We start from the raw sequence: 24,597 nt of genomic DNA, 5'->3' as shown, positions 1-24,597 counted from the left end.
GCCAGAGTTGCGAAAAGTCCTGGAGCACAAGTCTTCAGTACTACTGCTGGAACATTGTCAGGGCCCATAGTCTTTGCAACATCCAATACCTTCAGCTATTTCTTGGTATCACATGGAATAAATTGAGTAGGCTAAAATTGGACATCAGTGATGATGGGTACCTCTGGAGAAGGCTGAGATGAATCATCTACTTGGACATTCTGGCTGCAAATCTTTTGAAATGCTTTAGTCTTCATTTGCACTGATGCTGTGGGCTCCCCACCATTGAGGAAGGGATATTTGTAGGACACCCTCCTTCAGTGAGAGATTTAATTTTCCACCACCATTCACAGCTGGGTGTGGCAAGACTGCAGAGCTTAGATTTGATCTGTTGGTTGTGTAATTGCTTATTTTGTCTATCGCTTGCTATGTTTGCTCTTTGGCACACAATAATCCTGTATTGTAGTTTCAGGAGGTTGATGCTTCATTTTTAGATATGTCTGTTTCTGCTCTGGGCATGCCCTCCTGAACCCTTGACTGAACCAGGATTGATCCCTGGCTTGATAGTAATGGTAGAGTGGGGGGATATGCCAGGCCATGAAGTTACAGATTGTGTTGAATGCACAGTCTTGAGTTGCTAGATCTGTTTGAAGTCTCTCCCATTTAGCATGGTTATCATACCACACAACACTGGAGGTGATCTGAACCCATGGAGCTAGGTGCAGAAAGAGAGTAAGAGATCCAGATCCATACATCTAGGTGAAGAGAGAATAATCAAGACATGTATTATGATACTGTGTTGGTGTAGAGTTTTTATTTAAGTAGGGTCAGGCAGTGTGGCGAGCCAATGGGGAAGCCAGCTAAGAACATTACAAAGTGCAGGTGTAGGTCATATAGCTTGTCACATTTGCTCCACCTTTCAATATGACCATGGCTCATCTGCTTGAAGTCCCACTTTCCCACCACCACTTCCCATATTCCTTGATTCCCTGAGATTTCAAAAATTTATCTCAACCTTAAATGTGTTACATGGTGAAGCATCCACAATCCTCTGGGCTAGAGAATTTCCAAGCTTCATAGCCCTTTAAAGAACAAACAAAATTGCAGCACAGGAACAGGCCCTTCGATCCTCCAACCCTGCACCAATCATGCTGCCCAACTGAACTGAAACCCCTGTCCTTCCAGGGACCATATCCCATTATTCCCATCCTATTCATGTATTTGTCCTGACGCCCCTTAAAACTCACTATTGTATCTGCTTCCATTACCTCCCCTGCAGCGAGTTCTAAGCACCCACCAGTCTCTATGTTAAAAAATCTTGTATATCTCCTTTAAAACTTGCCCCTTGCATCTTAAACCTATGCCCCCTAGTAATTGACTCTTCCACCCTGGGGAAAAAGCTTCTGACTATCCACTCTGTCCATACTTCTCATAATCTTGTAGACTTCTATCAGGTCACCCCTCAACCTCAGTCGTTCCAGTGAGAACAAACCAAATTTCTCCAACCTCTCCTCATAGCTAAGGCCTTACATAGCTAATGCCCTCCATCTTGGTAAATCTTTTCTGTACCCTCTCCAAAGCCTCCACATCTAGTGTTATTGGGGAGTGTTTAAACTAGATTTGCAGGGGGATGGGAACCGAAGTGCCAGTGCAGATAGTGGAGCGGGGGTAAAAAGACAGGTTAGTTCAAGCAAAATCACAAATGAAAGGGTTGAGTGTGGTGGTAATAATCTTTTGAGGTGTGTCTACTTCAGTGCCAGGAGTATTGTGGGGAAGACAGATGAGCTGAAGGCGTGGATTGACATGTGGAAATATGACATTATAGCCATTAATGAAACTTGGCTACAGGAGGCACAGGACTGGCAGCTCAATGTTCCAGGGTTCCAATGTTTCAGGTGTGATAGAGGCAGAGGGATAAAAGGTGGGGGGGTGGCATTGTTGGTCAGGGAAAATGTTACAGTGGTACTCAGGCAGGATAGATGAGGGAGCTTGTCTACAGAGGCCCTATGGGTGGAGGTGAGAAACAGGAAAGGTATGACCACATTAATGGGGTTGTATTATAGGGTACCCAATCAACAGCAAGAATTGGAGGAGCAAATCAGCAGAGAGATAGCTGATAACTGCAAGAATCACAAAGTTGTGATAGGGGATTTTAATTTCCCACATAGATTGGGACTCGCATACTGTTAAAGGTTTAGACAGGGTAGAGTTTGTAAAATGTGTTCAGCAGAATTTTCTACATCAGTATATAGAGGTGCCGACTAGAGAGGATGCGACATTGGATCTCCTATTGGGAAATGAGTTAGGGCAGCTGGTGGATGTGAGTGTGAGGGAACACTTTGGATCCGGTGATCATAATGCCATTAGTTTTAACCTGATCATGGATAAGGATAGATCTGGTCCTCGGGTTGAAGTTCTGAACTGGAAAAAGGCCAAATTTGATGAAATGAGAAGGACTCTGGGAAGTGTGGATTAGCACAGGCTGTTCTCTGGTAAGGATGTAAATGGAAACTGGGAGGCCTTCAAAGGAGAAATTTTGAGAGTGCAGAGTTTGTATGTTCCTGTCAGGATTAAAGGCAAAGTAAATAGGAATAAGAAACGTTAGTTCTCGAGGGAGATTGTAACACTGCTTAAGAGGAAGAGAGAGTTGTATGTAATGTACAGGCAGCAAGGAACAGATCAGATGCTCGGAGTATAAAAAGTGCAAAAAGCTACTTGAAGAAAATCAGGAGGGCTAAAAAAAAGACATGAGGTTGCTTTGGCAGACAGAGTGAAGGAAAATCCAAAGAGCTTCTATAGGTATTTAAGGAGCAAAAGGATAGTGAGGGATAAAATTGGTCCTCTTGAAGACCAGAGTGGTAGACTATGTATGGAACCAAAAGAGGTGGGGGAGGTACTAAATGGGTTTTTTGCATCTGTACTTACTGAGGAAACGAACATGGAGCCTACAGAAATAGGGCGACAGGTAGGGAGGTCATGGAACCTTTACAGATCACAGGGGAGGAGGTGCTGGCTGTCTTGAGGCAAATTAGAGTGGGTAAATCCCCAGGACCGGACATGGTATTCCCATGGACCTTGAGGGAGGCTAATGTTGAACTTGCATGTGCCCTGGCAGACACATTTAAAATGTCAGTATTCACGGGGGAGGTGCTGGAAGATTGGAGGGTGGCTCATGTTGTTTAAAAAAGTTTCCAAAAGAAATCTGGGAAATTGTAGGCCAGTAAGTTTGATGTCAGTGGTGGGCAAGTTATTGGAAGGTGTGTTAAGAGATAGGATCTACAAATATTTGGATAGACAGGGACTTATTAGGGAGAGTCAACATGGATTTGTGTGTGGTAGGTCATGTTTGACCAATCTATTAGAGTTTTTCGAGGAGGTTACCAGGAAAGTGGATGAAGGGAAGGCGATGGATGTTGTCTACCTGGATTTCAGCAAGGCCTTTGATAAGGTCCCTCATGGGAGGTTAGTTAGGAAGGTTCAGCCACTAGGTATACATGGGGAGGTAGTAAATTGGATTAGACGCTGGTTCAGTGGAAGAAGCCAGAGAGTGGTTGTGGAGGATTGCTTCTCTGAGTGGAGGCCTGTGACTAGAGGTGTGCCGCAGTGATTGGTGTTGGGTCCATTGTTGTTTGTCATCTATATCAATGATCTGGATGATAATGTGGTAAATTTAGATCAGCAAATTTACTGATGATACAAAGATTTGGAGGTGTAGTGGACAGTGAGAAGGTTTTCAAAGCTTGCAGAGGGATTTGGACCAACTAGAAAAATGGGCTGAAAAATGGCAAATGGAATTTAACGCAGACAAATGTGAGGTATTGCACTTTGGAAGGACAAACCAAAGTAGAACGTACAGGCTAAATAGTAGGACTCTGAAGAGTGCAGCTGAACAGAGGGAACTGGGAATACAGGTACAGAATTCGCTAAAAGTGATGTCACAGGTGAATAGGGTCGTAAAGAGTGCTTGTGGTACACTGGCCTTTATAAATTGGAGTATCGAGTATAAAAGTTGGAGTGTTATGGTTAGGTTATATGAAGCATTGGTGAGGCCGAATTTAGAATATTGTGTACAGTTTTGGTCACCTTGTTAACAGGAAGGATGTAAATAAGGTTGAAACAGTGTAGAGAAGGTTTACGAGGATGTTGCTGGGACTTGAGAAGCTGAGTTACAGAGATTGAAAAGGTTAGGACTTTATTCCCTGGAGCGTAGAAGAATGAGGGGAGATTTGATAGCGGTGTGTAAGATTTTGATGGGCATAGATAGCGTGAATGCAAGCAGGCTTTTTCCACTGAGGCTAGGGGAGAAAAAAAACCAGAGGGCATGGGTTAAGGGTGAAAGGAGAAAAGTTTAAAGGGAATATTATGGGGGGCTTATTCGCGCAGAGTGGTGGGAGTGTAGAATGAGCTGCCGGATAAAGTGGTAAATGCAGGGTCACTTTTACCATTTAAGAAAAACTTGGACGGGCTCATGGATGAGAGGGGTGTGGAGGGATATGGTCCAAGTGCAGGTCAGTGGGACTAGGCAAAAAATGGTTCGGCACGGAGAAGAAGGGCCAAAGGGCCTGTTTCTGAGCTGTAATTTTCTATGGTTCTGTCTGGTAGTGTGGTGACCAGAATTGAACACTATATTCCAAGTGCAGTCTCGCTAAGGTTCTATAAAGCTGCAACATGGTTTGCCAATTTTTAAACTCAATGCCTGGCTGATGAAGGCAAGCATGCTGTATGTCTTCTTGACTACCTTCTCCACCTGCATTGTCACTTTCACCTGCACACCCAATCCCTTTGCCTATCAATCCTCTTAAGGGCTCTGCCATTTTCTGTACACTTCCTATCTGTACTAGACCTTCCAAAATGCATTATCTCACATTTGTCCAGATTAAACTCCATCTGCCATCTCTCCGCCCAAGCCTCCAACTGGTCTATATCCTGCTGTATCCTCTGATGGTTCTCACTATCTGCAAATTCATCAACCGTTGTGTTGTCCGCAAACTTATTAACCAAACCAGTTGCATTTTCCTCCGAATCATTTATATATATTGTAAACAGTGAGGAACACCACTTGTCACCACCCTCCATTCAGAAACATACCTTCCCACTGCTACTCTGTCTTCTGTGACTGAGCCAGTTCTGTATCCACCTTGCCAGCTCACCTCTGATTCCATACAACTTCGCCTTCTGCACCAGTCTGTACTTTGTCAAAGACCTTACTGAAATCTGTGTAGACAGCATCCATTGCTCCATCCTCATCAATCATCTTCATCGCTTCCTCGAAAAACTCGATCTAGTGAGACATGACCTCTACTTCACAAAACCATGCTGCCTCTCGCTAATACTTCTTTTGAAGTGGGAGTAAATCCTGTCTTGAAGAATCCTCTTCAATAATTTCCCTACTACTGACGTAATGCTCAACCAGCCTGTAATTACCTGGGTTATTCTTGCTGCCCTTCTTAAACAAAGAAACATTGGCTATTCTCCAATCCTCTGGGAACTTCCCTGTAAGAACTCTCACAATACCAGGTTAAAGTTCAACCAGTTTATTTGATGGTAAACCCACAAGCTTTTCGGGGTTTGCCCCTTCGTCAGGTGAGTGGAAAATTCTGGTCTCAAACAGAGCAAACCCTGAAAGCTTGTGGGTTTACTATCAAATAAACTGGTTGGATTTTAACCTGGTGTTGTAAGATTTCTTACTGTGTTTACCCCAGCCTAAGGCTGGCATCTCCACGTTATAACTCCCCTGTAGCCAGTGGGGATTTCTCTTGAGGCCTCAGCAGTTTCCCCCCCTTGCCTCTCAATATTTTGGGGGTATATTCCATGAGTCCCTGGGAACTTGTCTACCTTAATGTTTCTCAAGAACCCTAATGCCACCTCCTTTTTGATCTCAACATGATTCAAACTGTCTACACACCCTTTCCCAGACTCATCATCCACCAAATCCTTCTCTTTGGTGAATACTGCTGCAAAGTACTCATTTTTTACCTCACTCATTTCCTTTGGCTCCATGCATAGATTTCCTCCCCTGTCCTTCAGTGGGCCAACCCTCTCCCTGGCTACTCTCTTGCTCTTTTATATACAATATATAAAAAGCCTTCAGATTTTCATTAATCCTGCTGGCTAATGATTTTTTGCGACCCCCCCTTTTTAGCCCTCCTTACTCCTTGCTTAAGTTTCTTTCTACTTTCCTTGTATTGCACACTTGCTTTGTGTGTTCCCAGCCTCCTAGTCTTGACAAATGCTTCCTTTTTCTCTTTGACTAGGCTCACAATTACTCTCATTATCCAAGATTCCCAAAATTTGCCATACTTATCCTTCATCCTTACAGGAATGTGCTGGTCCTGAATCACTATCAACTTACACTTGAAAGCCTCCCACAGGCCAGATGTTGATTTACCCTCAAGCATCTGCCCCCAATCTACATTCTTCAGTTCCTGCCTAATATTGTTATAGTAGCCTTAACCCAGTTTAGTACCTTAACTTGGGGACTACACTTCTCTTTACCCATTAATAGCTTAAAGCTTACTAAATTGTGGTCACTGTTCCTAAACTGCTTCCCTACTGAAACGTCAACCACCTGGCTGGGCTCATTTCCCAATACCAGGTCCAGTATGGCCCCTTCCCTAGTTGGACTATCTAAATACTGTTTCAAGAAGCCCTCCTGGTTGCTCCTTACAAACTCTACCCTATCCACGCCCCAGCGCTAAGTGAGTCCCAGTTAATATAGCGGAAATTAAAATCGCCCACCACAACAACCTGTTATTGTTACACCTTGCCAAAATCTGCCTACATGCCTATTCCTCTATCTCCCATTGGCTGTTAGGCAGCCTATAATAAACCCCCAACAATGTAACTACACCCTTCCTATTCCTGAGCTTTACCCATATTACCTTGCTGTATGAGCCCTCTGAGGTATCCTCCCACAATACAGCTGTGATATTCTTCTTAACCAGTAGTGCAACTCCCCTACCTCTTTTACGTACCCCTCTATCCTGCCTGAAACATCTGTTTCCTGAAATGTTAAGCTGCCGATCCTGTCCTTCCTTAACCAAATCTCTGTAATAGTAACAACATCATAGTTCCAACTACTAATCCAAGCTCTAAGTTCATCTGCCTTACCTGGTATACTTTTTGCATTGAAACAAATGCACTTCAGGTCACCAGACCCTGTTTGCCTGCCCTTCCCCTGAGTCTTACTGGCCCTAATCTTTGGTTCCCCTTCAGTTAATTTTGAGTGAAGAAATTTCTTATCTCAATCCTAAATGATCAGTTTCTTCTGCGGTTGTGACACATGGTTCTATGTTCTTCAATTAGAGGAGTCAGCCAACCTGTTCGTTCAAACCCCTTCAGAATTTTGCATGGTTCAATGAGATCACCTCTCGTTCATCTAACATTCAGGGAACATAGATCCAATTTACTCAGTATCATCTCAGGACAACCCAGGAACCTAGTGGCCTTCCCTGTACCACCTCTTCAATGCCAGTATATCTTTCTTAAATATGAAGACCAAAACTGCCACGGTACACTAGGTACGGTCTTGCCAAATCCCTGCACAACGTAGTATGAATTCCTTATTGTCCAATCCCCTTGTAACAAAGGTCAAGGTGCATTTGCCTTCCAAAATGTTTGCTGTGCCTGCATGCCAACTCGTGTTCCTTTTAAGGGTCCACTCAAATCTCTCTAAATGTCAACATCTTGAAACTTCACACTTTTTAAAAACACATTCTTTGTTTCTGTTCTTTCTAGCAAAGTGAGTAACCTCCTAATTCCTCAAATTATACTCCACCTTCCACCTTGTTGCCCATTTGCTAGATTTATCTATGTCTTTGTAGCCTCTTATTGTTCTTATAGCTTACATTTCCGCCTAGCTTTGTATCATAAACAAACCTGGATACATTAGTCTATCTGCCCATTTATCTTTACATCCTGCTTCCTACCTGTTCATAATTCCTCTGTTCATGCTAATCTATGACACTTGCCCCTAACTTTGTGAACCCTGACTTACTTATCTGAGAGTGATGAAAATTAAGTTCACATTTCCTCTATAATTTTAAAAGTTGCTTTACAGAGCCATCCAGTGATCAGAGTCTGTATCTGCAAGCTGCTCAATTTTTTTAATAATATCTTATGAAGTTTAAAGCAGATCATTCATCCGATTAGTCTCTGCTGCCATTTATGCTCCACCAAACCCTTCTTTTGTCTAAGTGTGCTAGTGTAGCCTTCTATTTCTTTCTCCCTAATTTGTTTATCTAGCTTCCCCTTAAAGATACCTCCGCTATTAGTGGCTTAGAATGAGGGGTCAGTCATTTAGAAGTCTGATGAAAAGAATTTTCTGCACTTAAAGCTTTTATGGATCTTTGGAATTTTCTGCGCCTGACTGCTGTGGGTGCTTAGTCATCTCCACGTATGGCATCTCACAACTTGGATTAAAATTGTAAATCCTATTCAAATGCCACCTGCCACGTCATGGCCAAAATGGTTACATATAAATGCAGCTAGTATGCATGGATATTCCATAGTAGTTGTTGAGCCGGAAACTTTCAAATGGAAGAGGTTTACCAGTTTTAATATATTGATTGTTTTGAGAAAAGTATAACATTTCAGTTGGTGCATGTGTACCAAAGACAATTCTATCTGAATAAATGTACAATGGTTTCCAGGAGTCAACAAGATTGGATGTTTTAATTAGCATAGAGCCATTGAGATTTGTAGCACAAGAAGTGGCAATTCTGTAAGTAGATCTGTGCTGGATAGCACTAGTTGGATCTGTTGCCTCTCCTCCTGCATCTATCTTTCTTTCATATAGTTATTACTCTATCCTTGAAACATGCAATGGCTGCTGCCTCTGTTACTCTCTATATAAAGTATCCTGCATTCTAACAATTTTCTAGTTGATTTATTATTGTCACATGTATTAATATACAGTGAAAAGTATTGTTTCTTGCACGCTATACAGACAAAGCATACCATACATAGAAAAGAAAGAAGAGTGCAGAATGTGGTGTTACAGTCATAGCGAGGGTGTAGAAATAGATCAATTTATTACAAGGTAGGTCCATTCAAAAATCTGATAGCAGGAGAGAGGTTCTTCTCGAGTCAGTCGGTACATAACCTCAGACTTGTGTATTTCAGTAGAAATTTCTGCTAACCTCACTCCTGTAAATGCAAGTTTGTTCTTTCTTTTCTTCATTCGGTACTGATCCTGTCAAAGCCCTGCATAATTTTCATTTAGAATATTTTAACTAAAGGTTTTAATATTACATCTGCTGAGAAATGCAGCAAATCCCCAAAATCTAGTACAGTACAGAGCAATCCTTATTCCACAAAAACATACTGAAAAGACCAGTGAATAATCATACAAATGATTCCAATTATCTATCATTGCAGTTGTTATAATTAGCATCTCTTGTATGGATAAGGTGGGAGTCCTCAGGATAACAGGATAAAATCAGGAGTATAGCATCTCATGGTGCACACCACCTCTACTGGATCACATAACAGAGCATATGCAGGGCTAGAAAAGTATGGGATACCTTGTGAGATAATAGACGTGAGCCTGATCCAGCATCCCATGACCTCTAGACAATGAAAGAATAATCCATGAAAGGAGGCATATCAGGCTACCACCATTGGTACAGGCTGTGGCATAGCAGATTATGTTCTCATGTATAGGAACTAGCGAGTCAACAGGTTCACAGCACTACAAACCTCCCTCCTCTCCAACTAAATCAGCAGCACTGATCAGACTCCCCAACACTGGAAAATTTAAGCCATTTTCCTTCAAGGAAATCCTACCAACAAGAAGAATTGTCAAGACCTCCATCAACGGGGCATCTCGGGGAGAGATACAACCCTCCTACTCCTGACAAGATAAGGGAATCCCACTAAGACAGATGAAAACAAATCAATCTATCAAAAACCCATCTACTTGAATAGAAAGAGGAGGCCCCAAAAAGAGAGGAGCGTCAGGATTCTCCAGTAAATGCCAGATGTATTCATTCAGCATACGCTTTCAGAAGAAGGATACCAAGAACAGAGCAGCATAACCTTAGTATGAACTGGACAATCTCTCTCCCTCCCTCTCCCTCCCTCTCCCTCTCTCTCTCTCTCTCTCTCTCTCTCTCTCACACACACCCACGCACGCACGCACGCTATCTGCTCGACCATACTCTACAATAAGGGCCAATAAACTAAGAATACTTGCATCACTCTTGCATGTCAATTATCCCCCCCAGGTACCACAAAAGCACTATCTAGGGCCTGCTATTAACCAGTTTCAACCCATTACCCCTCATCAAAGAAACTGTAATAATTGGATAACAGGTCCACCATGCATTCCAGGGGCCAAATTATCAAATAATCTCTGCCTGCACAGCCAAATCAAAATAGAAGACCATCTTAACAAAGTTAGATATTCAAGGATTTGTTAGCTTCATCTGGACGTGCACCAAAACATAATTCTCCCACTCCAGCATCATGGGAGATGCCAATGACAGAGAGAAGAAAGGCCCAGTCTTTTCCAGGATACGTAATCTGTCTGTATGTTCTCAGGAAATAAGCAAGTATTCCTCAGTCCCATAAAAACCAAAATACAGAAGAAAAACACAACTGCAATAGTTCTGACGGGACTTTCCTCACCTACTATGAGGCTCATAAGGTCATATCAACCATCTCCATATCAAACCACCTACCCACCACTGTGGAGCTACACATCTTTAAAAAACAAAGTGAAGGGTATTAAAGTTGTACTCCCCCAGTGTAAATTTAGGGATTACAGCACATAAAAAAGGCAAACCAGATAAATACCACACAGCCCTTATGGTGGGCAATCAACTGAGCACACTCCCCAATGGAAAGAAGGAGACCCACAAAGAACTAAACCTTGACTTCCCATGTTCCATCATCAGAGCACACTGGTGGATGAACACCATCAAAAAATAAATAATCCTGGTTTTCATAGGTTGGCAGGTGACAAACACTTGTGTTCTTTTATCCTGTCAAGGATGTATGATAGAAGACAGTATTAGAAAATCAGGATTAAAATCTCAAGGGTTCAGGATTAATAACAAACTGAAGGATAATACACCATCCACAGAGCATGAAAAGGCCAAAGCTTCGACAGGAATGTCAAGCAATGCCCATAATCCATCCAGAGTTTCACTGGAGCCTCTACACTTCCACAATGCCATCGCCTCAAAGCCCCAGCAAAGGAAATTGTAGGCATTGGCTGGTGATGAAGATTTGAGAGGTCCAGCTGCTTCCAGCCCTTCTCGACGAACGCCAAGGACAAGATGATGAAAAATCAGTGGTCAGAGTCTTCGACTGACTCGAAGACCAGGCACAATGTGCTTCATCGATCTTGAGATGCCCAGTCCTCAAATTGAGATTGTGAAAACATGGCAACCAATTCTCAAATATGACCATGAATTCCCCTGGCACCCATTCAGAGACTGGGCTCACTGACGCTCCTCCTCCTTTCCCATCATCCTGAATCAGCCAAGATTTATGACAAACCATACAACGGGATTTCTAAGAACTGAAGATGAGCCGCCTTTGATTTATTATGGTCACATGTATTCACATACAGTGAAAAGTATTGTTTCTTGCGTGCTATATGCACAAAACATACCGTTTATAGAGAAGGAAACGAGAGAGTGCAGAATGTGGTGTTACAGTCATAGCTAAGGTGTAGAGGAAGATCAACTTATTGCAGGTAAATCCATTCAAAAGTCTGACAGCAGTAGAGAAGAAGCTGTTCTTGAATCGGCAGGTATGTGACCATAGACCTTTACCTTTTCCCTTAAGGAAGAAAGTGGAAGAGAGAACGTCTGGAGTGTATAGGGTCCTTAATTATGCTGGCAGCTTAGAGAAGGGAAGTGTAGGCAGAGTCAGTGGATGGGAGGTTGTTTTGCATGATGGATTGGGCTACATTCATGACCTTTTTGAAGGTCTTGAGTGAGGGAGCCATACCAAGTTATGATACAATCAAAAAGAATGCTTTCTATGGTACATCTTCACCCATAATGGCCATTGTCTTGACGTCAGCAGCATCACTGAAGCATAAGGTCTGTTCACTGAGGAAACTACTTTTCCCATTGACAGGATTCTCTTCTCCACTTCATATATTCTTTTAAGGATATCTTGCAGTTTCTCAAAATAAGCATTAAAATTTGTGCCGGGGAGCTGAGATCATTGTCCACAACTTCACCCATAATGGTGGCCATCGTCTTGACGCCAATAGCATCACTGAAGCATAGGCCCATTCACCAGCACCTACAAACTGGGCCTCACTTTGGCTGTCTCCAACAAATCAAACAAAAATTTTCCTGACTTAACTCTGCTTTCCTTTGCCAAAATCTAGCCAGGGTCTTCCAGGGTGATGGCACGGATTATATACATTAGGATTGGATAATCATGGGTTATGCATCAGGATAAAAAAACATATTAACAAATGAGTAGCACCAGAGCTTGCGAAAATGCAGTGACTTCTGCGCTTATCTTGTGAAAGCTGCTATTAAATGTCTTTATCAACTATCTCATCAGTGAATCACCTAACTAAATGCTGTATATTCCATTGTTTAAATGCTGCTTTTAATAACTACGTGCCTAGAACTGCATTCTGCATCTTAATCAATTTATCATTGCTTCCTTGCTTTGTACTCTGTCTCCATTTATAAAGCAATGTGCTATCGGTCTTTTATGCTTTAAGCTCAATTTCATCAGATTTTTTGCAACAAAATAAATAGAAAGCAGTTGAACATTTACAATACAAGAAACATTGTTAGCAAGAAATATTAATACGACTAAATTTTTGTCACAATTTTACCATTTATAACTGATGAAAGTAGAATATAATTTATATTATCACAAAAATGGCTAAACCTGTACTGTAATCCTGTGATAACACTTTTTAAAAAAACTGACACATTTACTCAGACTAAACTTGCCTACGACAGTAATTTATTGTACTGGTGAGAAGTGGAAGCAATGTCCTGTAAGCATCTTGTACTGGGATTATTGTTGTTTGCTGTATCCATCAGTGATTTGCACTAATAAATTGAAGATATGCTGTTTAAATTTGCAAATGATGCAAAATTTGAGGGTGTAGTGGAGTATTGCACTAAAATACAGGAGGATATCTGTCCAAAGATGTGCTGGTTAGGTTGATTGGCCACGTTAAATTGACCCTCCTATCAGTGATTAGTAGGATGAATATGTGGGGTTACAGGAATAGGGCCTAGGTGGGATTGTGGTTGGTGCAGACTTGATGGGCTGAATGGTCTCCTTCTGCACTGTTGGGATTCTATGAACACAAAAAATTTTGCAGAGCGACGGATAGATGGCAACTGAAATTCAATGTAGCGGTATATCTTGTCAGGCGGATCAAGGGAGAAAATTACCCTGTATTTGTTATTGCGACAAGTTCTTTTTGTTGCTCTTGGTGATTCGTTTTTTTTCCCCATATGTCTAAAGTGTTCCTGTATGTGACCTCTAGGTGCGAGAAGCTGCCTACAAGATCTTTCTGTACCCCAACCCTGAAATGTTACAGTGTTTGGACCAGCTATTGGCTTGTAGGAACCAATTGGCACATCTAGTTGGTTATGAGAGCTTTGCACACCGAGCATTAAAAGGCACAATGGCCAAGGACCCAGGTAATGCACACCATGGTTGTGGTGTTTTTATATGTAATATCAATGCTTATTATTAGTTGTAATTTTATTCTTCTTTCAGAAACCGTGATGCATTTCCTCACAAAATTGTCGGAAAAATTATCTAAAAGGTAGGCTTTGTTGGCCCCTTCGTTACTATCAACTTCAGATTTTATCTTTCCCTTTATTAGTGTTGAGCATTTTTTAACTGCATCTTTTTCAGTTTGTCCATCGTATTTTCTCAAAACCAGATATCTTGGGTAATTTGCTGATGTGCAAATTTGAAATGTAAATTTCTTGGGGGAATGTGAACACATTCAGGAAAATAACCTGTTTACAGATTAAAATATATTTGTTTACAAAATGCATTGTATGGAAAGCAGCGAATACTCTGTATACACCACACAGTGTAGGTGGACACCATCCTAAAGAGTTAAAATAACTCTTTCTGAACCTGTTTCTTTCACAGTTTGATTCAATGTGTATTGTGTTTGCATTTAGGTAATTAGACATTTTTATACAGTTTAAACCTTTTGTTAATTTTTGTATCTACCTGAGTAAATCTTAGCGATATTTAGCAAACTCTTTAGCTAACTTAAGGAACCTAGCTGCCTTATTTTTGAACTGAGTTATGCACAGGTAAATACATATATTAAATCAACACCACCACCTCATTTTTACATCCAAACTCTGTTATAACCAACTGTTCATGGTGGCTTCATCTAAAAAGATATCAGGTTTCACATGTACATTAATGATGCCCAGCTCTTAATCACCAACATCTCACTCAACTCCTCCACTGCTTCACTGATTTGTCAAGCTGCTTTTCTAATGTCCACTTTTGCTGAGAAGTGATTTCTTCCGATTTAAATATTGGGTAGACCAAAACCACTGTCTTTAATCCTCAAACTCCTGTCGATAGCCACACACACTCTGTTCTTGCTGGTACTGAACCACCTTGTCCTATTTGACTTTGACTTTGAGTTGAGTTTCTGATCCTAAATCCTTTAGATCTCTAAGATTGCATATTCCATCTCTTTAACGTTTCCTATCTCTGCCTTGTGCTTCAGTTCACCCTCTGCTAAACTCCTCATCTATGCCTTTATCTCCAGATTCTACTATTGCAATGCTCTGCTGATTGGCTTCCAAGCTTTGTAGACTTGAATTTACCCAAAACTCTCCTGTCTATATCCTAACGTATACTAAGTTCCAGTCGCTCATCATCCTTGTTTTCACTAACCTACATTGATTCTTGGTCTGATAATAGCTTGATTTTAAAATTTTTATTGCTTTCAAATCCCTTCATGATCTCTCCCAGTCCGATAATTCTGAGAGATGGGAAGCAATTTAAGGAAGCAATTCATAACAAAAATACATTTCATTGAAAAACAAATGTCTGTTGAGAAAGATCCATCCGTGACTTACTGTGGACTTGAAGTAAAACAGTATAATAGATTTAAAAAAGAGTCTTACTACCAACCTTTGCAATATTGTAAGACTGAGGATTGGGACTAATTCAGGATCCAGTGAAGGAACACAAAAAAGTTGATAAATAAAGGAGAAAAATAGAATGAGTAGAGTAGCCAGGAATATGAAAACAGATTGCCAAGCCTTTTACAAATACATGAGAAGTATGAGAAAAGCTAATGTAAATGTTGGTCCCTTTGAGGCAGAGACAAGATAGTTATCACAGGGAATGAGGAAATGGCAAAGACACTGAAAAAATACCTTGTATAGTAAGAGTGAGGACATTTTAAGGTAATCAGTCTTCATTCGTTCATGGGATGTGGGTGTCACTGGCACCAATTTGTTTCCCATTCCTAATTACTCTTGAATTGAGTGACTTAAGTTATTTCAGAGAGCATTTGAGAGTCAACCACATTGCTGTGGGTCTGGAGTCATATGTAAGCTAGATCAGATGAGGATGGTAGATTTCCAAACCCTAGAGGACATTAGTGAACCTGATGGATTTTTAGAACAATCGATGATAGTTTCATGGCCCCATACTGACACTAGTTTTATATTCCAGCTTTATTAACTGAACTCAAATTGAACCAGTTGCCATTTGGACTCGTGCTGCAGTGCAATTGCCTGGGTCTCTGGATTAATAGTCTAGTGACATTACCACTACACTGCCATCTACCTATATAATTTCGGCAGGGAAAAAGTACTGGAAAAACTGAAGAGACTAAAATCTGAAAAATTCTTGTGCCCTGATGGCCTACATCCTTGGGTTGCTGAAGAAATAGCTGCAGAGATTGTGGATGCGCTAGTTATGATATTTTAAAACTACCTAGATTCTAGAATGGGCCAGAACTTCCAATCCCCTGGGACCAATGTATCTAAGTTTATTGATGATGCAAAGCTAGATGGGAATGCAAGCTATCAGGGGAGTAAAAAGAGGCTGCAAAGAGGTTAGGTGAATGGACAACAAGATGGCAGATGGCATTTATTGTGGGGAAGGGTGAGATTTTTAGAAGGTGTGAAACTTGTAACTGTTGATGTTCAGAGGGACTTGGATGCGCTCGTACAAGGAACATAAAGCTGATAATCAGGGAGGGCAAATTGCATGTTAATCATTATTGCAAGGTGATTGGAAGTTGCGAATAAAGATGGAATGCTGCAATTATGTAAGGCTTTATGTTCTCTTACTGGGCCTTTACTGTGACATTTAGAAGAATGAGAAGTGATCTCATTCAAAATTCTTACAGGGTTCAACAGGGTAGATGCAAGAAGGGTGTTTCCCCTGGCCAGGGTATCTAGGACAAGGAACACAGTCTCAGAATAAGGGGTATCTCATTTAGGACTGAGATGAGGAGGAATTTCTTCACTCAGAGGATGTTGAATCTTTGGAATTCTGTGGCAGCTCAGTCATTGAGCATGTTCAAGACGGAGGTTGAAAAGGTTTCACGTATTTAAAAACATCAGGGATATGGGTATAGTGCAGAAAAATTGTGTTGAAGTAGAAGATCGGCCATGATCTCATTGAATGGTGGAGCAGACTTGAAGGGCTCTCATCTTATATGCTTTGGTGAGACCACACCTGGAATACTGTATATAATTTTGGCTTCACATTGGGTGGCAGTACAGTCAAGGTTCACTAGATTGTCCTGGGGCGAGAGAGGATGATCAACATACAAGATTCTGAAGGGTCTCGTGTTTTCCCTGTCTGGGGAATTTCGAACATGGTGACAGTCACAGGATAAGGGTTGGTTAGTGCAAATTGTTACGCTAACATTGACTTGTGTTCCCATGTTGTTTTGTGTGTATTTGCATTATCGTTTGGATCCACTGGTGTTTATATCAGATACCTTTTATTTTCCAGAACTGAGAGTGATTTTTGTATGATGCAAGAAATGAAGAAAAAATTAAATCCAAAATGTAGTGTAAGTATTTTTCTCATTATTCAAATCAGTTGACCTACACGATGGTGTTCCTTATTTATTCTTTTGATTGGGGAAAAGTAATAGTATAATATGCCTATAGAAGATTTTGTAATGCCAAGATACTTTTGGAACATAGGAGCTAAGTGGTTGAGAAACTGCTGGAAAACAGGTGCTTGAAGAGACTCTCAGCAGTAGTTTTTGGTGTTGCCTCACCAGCACACAGGTCAGACTGATAATTTTGTGAGGCTATTCCTAACCAGGAAACATTTCATACTAAAATCTCTTGTAATGTTGTTCATGGTGAGTTCCGTTATTCACTGTAGTTTTCTATTCTGTGAAATCTAAACAAGTAGTGCTTATTATTTCACACATGCATTTATGCCTCCAACTTTTGCATTTAGTTTTCAATCCTATTCCAATTTTAAAGCTGAAAATAGATGGAATGTTTTACTAATTGAGTAACTAAATGCCCGAATTCAGAATTTCATGCTTCGGTGGCATAACTTCAATTGATAATTATGGCAGAAATTATTTATTGACAGCTAACTGAGGTGGAAGCTGCTAACACCATTTTTCTGTTGAAAATGTATTCTTCCTCTCCCTGTATTTCTTTGTGCTTTTTGGGCTGTAGTTTGTTCCAGTGTTACTGTTTTCCACATGACAGATATTTTTGGAAGGATTACTGCCACTGGCATCCAGCATCTGTCTCTTTTATGCTCAATTTCATGCAAGAGGGTTTTTAGGTCAGTTTTTGGGAAGTTGTGGCAGGATTTTCTGTCTTTGCCATCCCTGATACCTTGTTTGCATGCACTTAACACAAAAACAAGCATGCAACATCTAATCAATCTAGCTGACAGTCAACTGAGCCAAGCTGTAGTCCTCAATTGGCTGTTGATTTTATTGATACAATCTTCAGCCAGCACTTTTTAAAGGCTGCACTCTTTAACTTTCAAGCACTCTATCATGCCACCCCCGTTTTACAGATGCTTTTGACAGTCGCTAGCCTAATTGTTATGCAAGTGAGCTCACTGGGATATTTTGCTGTTTTTAAAAAAAAAGTCAATTGACAACCATTATCATTGATGTGGAAATTCAGCACCCTGATATTTAAAAGTAGCGTGTAGATGGGGTAGGGCTTATTATGATGCGCGTTATCGTGAGTGAAAGGCCCTTTGAATTGGTTTAACTGAGATGGGGACTCTGGATTTTGGCAGCATTATGGTGAAACTTTATCAACATGAGACGATTATTTGGTCTGCCAACACTGAAACCTGAGATTTGGCAAAAGGGAATAAAATGTGGAGTTTGATTTACTGGTGATTTCCACCTTTCCTCAATATTGAGGAGACCTTATGGGTCTGACTGCATTGGGTGCAGCACATCCCAGGTCTGACAGCATTTGTAACTTAACAAGAGATTTTTATAAATGCAAGATTTGGTGATTGGTTGTTGGAATTGAGCAGTAGCCCTTGTCACTACAGGACACCACAGGACTGAGAGCTTTATGGACAGCATCTTTGTGGAGGTGGTCACTACACAGTTTAGAAGTGTGCAGGCAGAGAGGGAATGGATGATGGTCAGAAGGACAATGAGGATCAGGCAGGCAGAGCAGGAATCCCATGCATGCACCTTGCTGCCCAGCCAGTATTCCATTTTGACAACTGGTAAGACTGGTGGTTCATCTGAAATGTGCAGGTAAATCCAAGTACCATGACACCATAGGTTGCTCAACAGCACAGGAGGAGGGAAATGAAAGAACAGTTATGATGGAGAATCAGATAGGGAACAGAGAGGCATCTCTGTGGCTGTAATCATGATTCCAGGATGTGTCTCTGGTGTCATGGTCAAAGATATTTCTGGCTGCAGGACATTGAGGGGGTGGGGAAGTAAACATCAGAGGACCTGGTTCATGTTGGCAGTAGGAGGGATGAGACCCAGAAGGCAGAGTTTAGTGAGTTGAAAGAGAGATTGGAAAATGCACTTCAGAGATAAATTTCCCTGATTATTCCCAGTGATGCATGCTGGTGAATACCAAAATGGGAAGATAGCTGGAAAACTGGTGTAGAAAGGCTGGAGACACTTAGATTCCGGAGGCCATGAGATTGTTTCTGACAGAAGTGGAATCTGTACAAACTGAATGATTTGTACTTCAACAGAACTGGGACAAATGTTCTCTTGGAATTCTGCTAAGTGTTGTTAAGAAGGATTTGAATTATCTTGGCATGGGCATGAGAGCCCCAGAGTGCTTTTGAAGGGAGAGAAGTTGGAAATGAGTGCTTGGAAGGGAGAGGAAACAAAAGTTAGAAAGCAGACAATAAGGATGTTTGGCATTTTTGTTTCAATGTAAGAAATATGGGGAATGAGATAAGAGGACAAATTGAAAAGTGGAAGCATGATATTATAGTTATTACTGAGCTATGGCTGAAAGCAGAGCAAGAATAGCATCTTACAGTTGCTGGTTACAGGATTTTCAATTGAAATGGAGAAAGGATAAAAAAAACAATATTGATTGAATCAACAGTTACAGTTGGTAGGAGGGACGATCTGACAGAAGGTTTATTAAATGAAGCTGTACGGGTGGAAATGAAGAACAAAGATTAAGCAATCGTTACTAGGAATGTACTATAAAAAAAGTCAGGAAATGAGAAGAACATGTATGTAAGCTAAGCTCTAAGAGGTGCAAAAGCAATAGGGCAGCAATTGGGTGATATCTAGGATGGAATAAGTGTGAAGGGCACAGATGCAGCAACATTTTAGAAACGCATTCAGGTGAAATGTTTTTAGCCAGAATGTAGCAAGCCCAATAGAAATAGTTTTGACGAAGCTGGGCAATTGGAAAGGGAGCACATTGTCCTTACTCATTCTGTGCAGTCTGCTGTTTTGCATTGGACTTCTGTGTAAGCATCAAGGACGTGTGTTAGCAGCATGTAAAAGGCTTGCTATAATTAATAATGGCCTTGTTGTAGGATTCTTTTTGTAAAATAAATCTGTCCCAGTACAGGATAAAAGCAATGCATAATGCCAAAGGGAGCAAGGAAACTGAAATGTTATTTGAAGAATTTATCTTCAACGCAGTTTAGTTGCTGATTTGCCAATTTTGCTATTTAACTTCTGGAATGTTTTGTTCAAACCTTCTTTCAGCCTTCTACAGGTGAATTTTAACTTCTGACAAGGTGGCAGCCTGCTTTTGTCTACCTTCAGTTTTATTGCAATCTTGGGTGATATGTTAGCACCCTCTTTCTTTTTAGAGGAGAAAAGAGACTGGGAAAGAAAACGAGAGCAGAAGTGGGAAGGGGAGGGTATGCATACAGGCTGCAATAACAACATATCTTCAGGGAGCATTTCTAACTCGGTTTCACTGAGCTGCAATGTGTCAACTGCAACACTCAATCTACAATTTCAATTTTATATGGACGAAAACTTGCATTTTCACTCCAAAGAATCTAGTGTCAGAAGTTATTTTAAGGAATAGAGGATAGAAGTCATCCATCCTTTTCTTGTTACAGAGTAAAAAGCTTTCATGGATGCTGTACCACTCACTTCCTGAGTTGTGCAAATTTCTCTTGATAGAGATAAGTAAAATTTTTTTAAAAAATTATCAAAATTTTCCTGAGCCCAAAGAACTGTTCTCTTGAATACGACAAACAACATGGTGAAATTTTCATGGAAGGGTGAGCTTCTCTGAAGTGTGCAGAAAGCAAGACTAAATATGCAATTTCAAATCAGTTATATTTTTGGGGTTAGATTACAAACCTTAGGTTTTTAGCTCAATCTATTAATCACAAAGTTATTGCATCTTTATGGAGGATCTGCTTGTTCGTGTCCAGAAGCCTCCTGAAATGTTCTTAGTCTCTAATGGATTTTTATCACAATTGTAGATTTCATATTGTGTATATCGGAAAATCACTGAATATATGATAGGTGAAATACTAAGAGTCATTTCAGATTGTTTGGAGAGTTTTGAATCAATTGAATTTGAAACAATGTAGCAATCTACAAAGGAGGTAGGAAGTAGAATCCTAGAAAAAATTCAGAAAAGATGGAAATAGATGCCTAAACTAAAGGCATCAAAGAGTATGGGGAAAGCACAGGAATATGGCATTGAGATACAGGATGAGTCCTGATCATATTGAATTGTGAAACAGGCTCAAAAGACCGAAAATCCGCCTTATTCTATTTTCTAGATTTCTATGCTCAATAATGGATATATTGAGTCGTAAACTACAAACAGGATCAGAAGTTGCTTCACTCTCAAGTATGACTACTCAAGTAAACCAATTGAATCAACAAATAGTCAGTTTTTTAGGACCAACAAAGAAGGGTGAATACCATGGCTGAGGCTTGTAGCTGTAGGCCAAATTAAAAACTGAACTTGAGTTAAAGCTGCCATGTTAGATGCCTATGTTGAGCTTGCCACTTCAAATGTTACTGTTTCTCTAGTTTGTAAATGATGTACAATCATGTGCGTAGCCCATGGTTGATTAAGGCAAAAATAATAACTTCAGAGTATTCTGATGAAAGACAACTCACTGAAATGTTAACTTTATTTCTCTCTAGTTGCCTGAGCTGTTGAGAATTTCCAATATTTTCAGTTTTAATTTCAGATTTCCAGCATCTGCAGTATTTCACGATTGCAACTTTTATTTTGGTGTATTATCTAGAAACAACACAGTAAATAGGAGCAGGAGTAAGCCATTCGACCCTTCGAGGTTGCTGTGCCATCCACTATGGTCATGGCTATTCCTCCATCTCAAAACCAAGCTCCTGCACTTTCCTCTTGCCCCTTGACTCAATTAGAGTCTGAAAATCTATCAGATTCCTTCTTAAATAAACTCTGATGTGACCTTCACAGTCTTCTATGATAGAAAGCTCCGCAGGCTCACCACCCTTTGAAGAAATATTTCTTTATCTCTGCCCTATATGGCCAACCCTATATCCCAAGACTTGTCAGCTCTTGTTCTAGACCTCCCAGTCAGAGGAAACAACATCCATTCTGTCCAACCCTGTCAGAGTTTTATATGTTTTAATTAGATCCTTCTCATTCTTCTAAATTCCACTGAATGCAGGCCTAGTTGATCAATCTATCCTGGTGTGACAATCCTACCATCCCAGGAATCAGTCTGGTGAACCTTGGCTGCATCGTATGGCAAGTTTGTCCTTTCTTAGATAAAGAGACCAAAATTGCAATCAGTACTTGAGGTGTGGTCTCACCAAGGCCCTGTACAGCTGCAGTAAGTCATGCTTGCTCTTGTACTTAAATTCTCTTGCAATGAAGTCCAACATACCATTTGCCTTCCTAACTGCTTGTTGTACTTTATTGTTTTCAGTGACTGGGGTACCAAGACACCCAGATCACTTTGTACATCAACATTTTCCAATCTATCACCACTTAAATAATACTCTGCTATTCTGGTTCTCCGTCTGAAATGGATAACTTCATGTCTACCCGGCAATGTGGAAAATTGCCTAGATTCGTCCTATACGCAAGAAACAGGACAAATTCAACCCAGTCAATTACCACCACATCAGTCTACTCTCGATCGTCAGTGAAATGTTGGAAGTGGCCATTTTCAGTGCAATCAAGTGGCTGTTACTCAGCAATAACCTGCTCACGGATGCTCAGTTTGGGTTCTGCCAGGGTCACTCAGCTCTTGACCTCATTATAGTCTTCGTTCAATAATGGACAAAAGAGCTGAATGCCAGAGATGAGTGGAGGTGAAAGTGACTGCCCTTGACATGGAGGCAGCATTTGACCAAGTATGACATCAGAGTCCTAGCAAAACTGGAATCACTGCGAATTGGGGGGGAAACTCTCTGCTAGTTAGAGTTGTACCTGGCAGAAAGGAAGATGGTTGTGGTGTTTGGAAGTCAATTATTTCAGCTCCAAGATACAGAATCATAGAAACCTTACGGAGCAGAAAGAGGCCATTGGGCCCATCGAATCTGCACTGACCACAATCCCACCCAGGCCCTACCTTCATATCCCTACGTATTTACCCTCTAACTTACACATCTCAGGACACTATAAGGGGCAATTTTAGCATGGCCAATCAACCTAACCTACACATCGCTGCAGAAGTTTTTACATTTAGTGTTTGAATCCCAAGCATCTTCAGTTGCTTCATTAATGATCTTTCTTTCATCATAAGATCAAAAATAGGGCTGTTCACCGATGATTGCTCAATGATCAGTATCACTCATGATACTGAAGCAGTACATATCCAAATGCAGGAAGAATTGGACAATATCCAGGCTTGGGCTGATAAGTGGCAAGTAACATTCATACCACACAAGTGCAGGCAATGACCCCTTGACATTCAACAGCATTATCATTACTGAATCCTCTACTATCAACATCCAGGAGGTTATCATTGCCAAAAAACTGAGCCTGAACTAGCCATAGTTCAGGCTGTCAGAGCAGGACAAGGGTAGGAATCCTACTGCGAGTGACTCCCCAAAGGTGGTCCACCATATATAAAGGCACAAGTCAGGATTGTATTGGAGTACTCGCCACTTGCCTGGACGAGTGCAGCTCCAACAACACTCAAGGAGCTTGACCCCATCCAGGACAATGCCGCCCACTTGATTGTTACCCCTTCCACAATCGTTCAATCCCTCCATCACCGACACACAGTGGCAGGCATGTGTACCATCTACTAGATGCACTGCAGAAGCAGCAGATACTGGGGAACATCACCTGGAGATTCCCCTCCAAGCTTCTGACCATCCTGATTTGGAAATATATTGTTGTTCCTTCACTGTTGCTGGATCAAAATCCTGGAACTCTCTCCCTAACAGCAGCGTGGGTGTTCCTACACTTCATAACCTGTAGCAGTTCAAGAAGGTAGCTCACCATTACCTACACTAGAGCGTCTACGGGTGGGCAATAAACGCTGGTCTAGCCAGTGATGTCCACATCCTATAAGTGAGTAAAAAAGAAAATTATCCACATTATACTGCATCTGTTATGTATTTGCCTACTCATTCAATTTGTCTAAATCACACTTTGAAACCTCTTTATATCCTCCTCACCACTCTCATTCCACCAAGTTTCATGTCAGCAAACTTGGAAGTATTACTTTTGTTTCCTTATCCAAATTATTGATGTATGTTGTGATTTGCTGGGGCCTGAGCGCTGATCCTTGCGGGACCCCAATAGTCACTGCCTACAATATTGAAGAAGATCCATTTATTGCTACTGTGTTTCCTATTTGCTAACCAATTCTCAATTTGTGCCAATATATTACCCAAAGCCCCATGTGTTCCCCACCCACAAGGTTCATGATACAAGAACCTGGCTATTGTTGCATTCAGCTGAGAAACCACCTCCCCAGCAGTGCCTAATGCAGAAAACCTGCTGGATAGGGAAATGAGCCCACTGAACTCCTGTACCATCTATCTAGAGCCTTTGCTTTTTCTGGCAGTCACCAATTCACTTTCTGCAAGTGCGCTCTTTATTTGTGACGTGATCGCCTCACTGTATGTGCTATCCACGAAGATCTCTGCCTTGCAGATGCTCCACAGTGACTCCAGTCTCAACTCCAGTTCCGCAACATGGATTTCATGTAGCTGCAGCTAGGGAGACACTCCCT

At 41.1% G+C, this 24,597-nt stretch overlaps 1 protein-coding gene across 1 annotated transcript in view; it reads left to right on the top strand.

Annotated features, from left to right (window-relative positions):
- The window catches only part of mipepa (mitochondrial intermediate peptidase a), a 141,963-nt gene that overhangs the window by 19,636 nt on the left and 97,730 nt on the right, over positions 1-24,597 (top strand). Inside the window, exons 7-9 of the mRNA XM_080197342.1 lie at positions 13,466-13,622; positions 13,702-13,750; positions 16,945-17,005. Coding sequence (XP_080053468.1) covers positions 13,466-13,622; positions 13,702-13,750; positions 16,945-17,005 — 267 coding nt within the window. The remainder of the gene's footprint in view (positions 1-13,465; positions 13,623-13,701; positions 13,751-16,944; positions 17,006-24,597) is intronic.

Source organism: Carcharhinus amblyrhynchos, chromosome 10 (genome assembly GCF_965287045.1).
Source record: "Carcharhinus amblyrhynchos chromosome 10, sCarAmb.v2.hapA, whole genome shotgun sequence".
Lineage (NCBI taxonomy): Eukaryota > Metazoa > Chordata > Chondrichthyes > Carcharhiniformes > Carcharhinidae > Carcharhinus > Carcharhinus amblyrhynchos.
The sequence above is the reverse complement of the archived record's forward strand: the minus strand, read 5'-3'. Positions and strand labels throughout refer to the sequence as shown.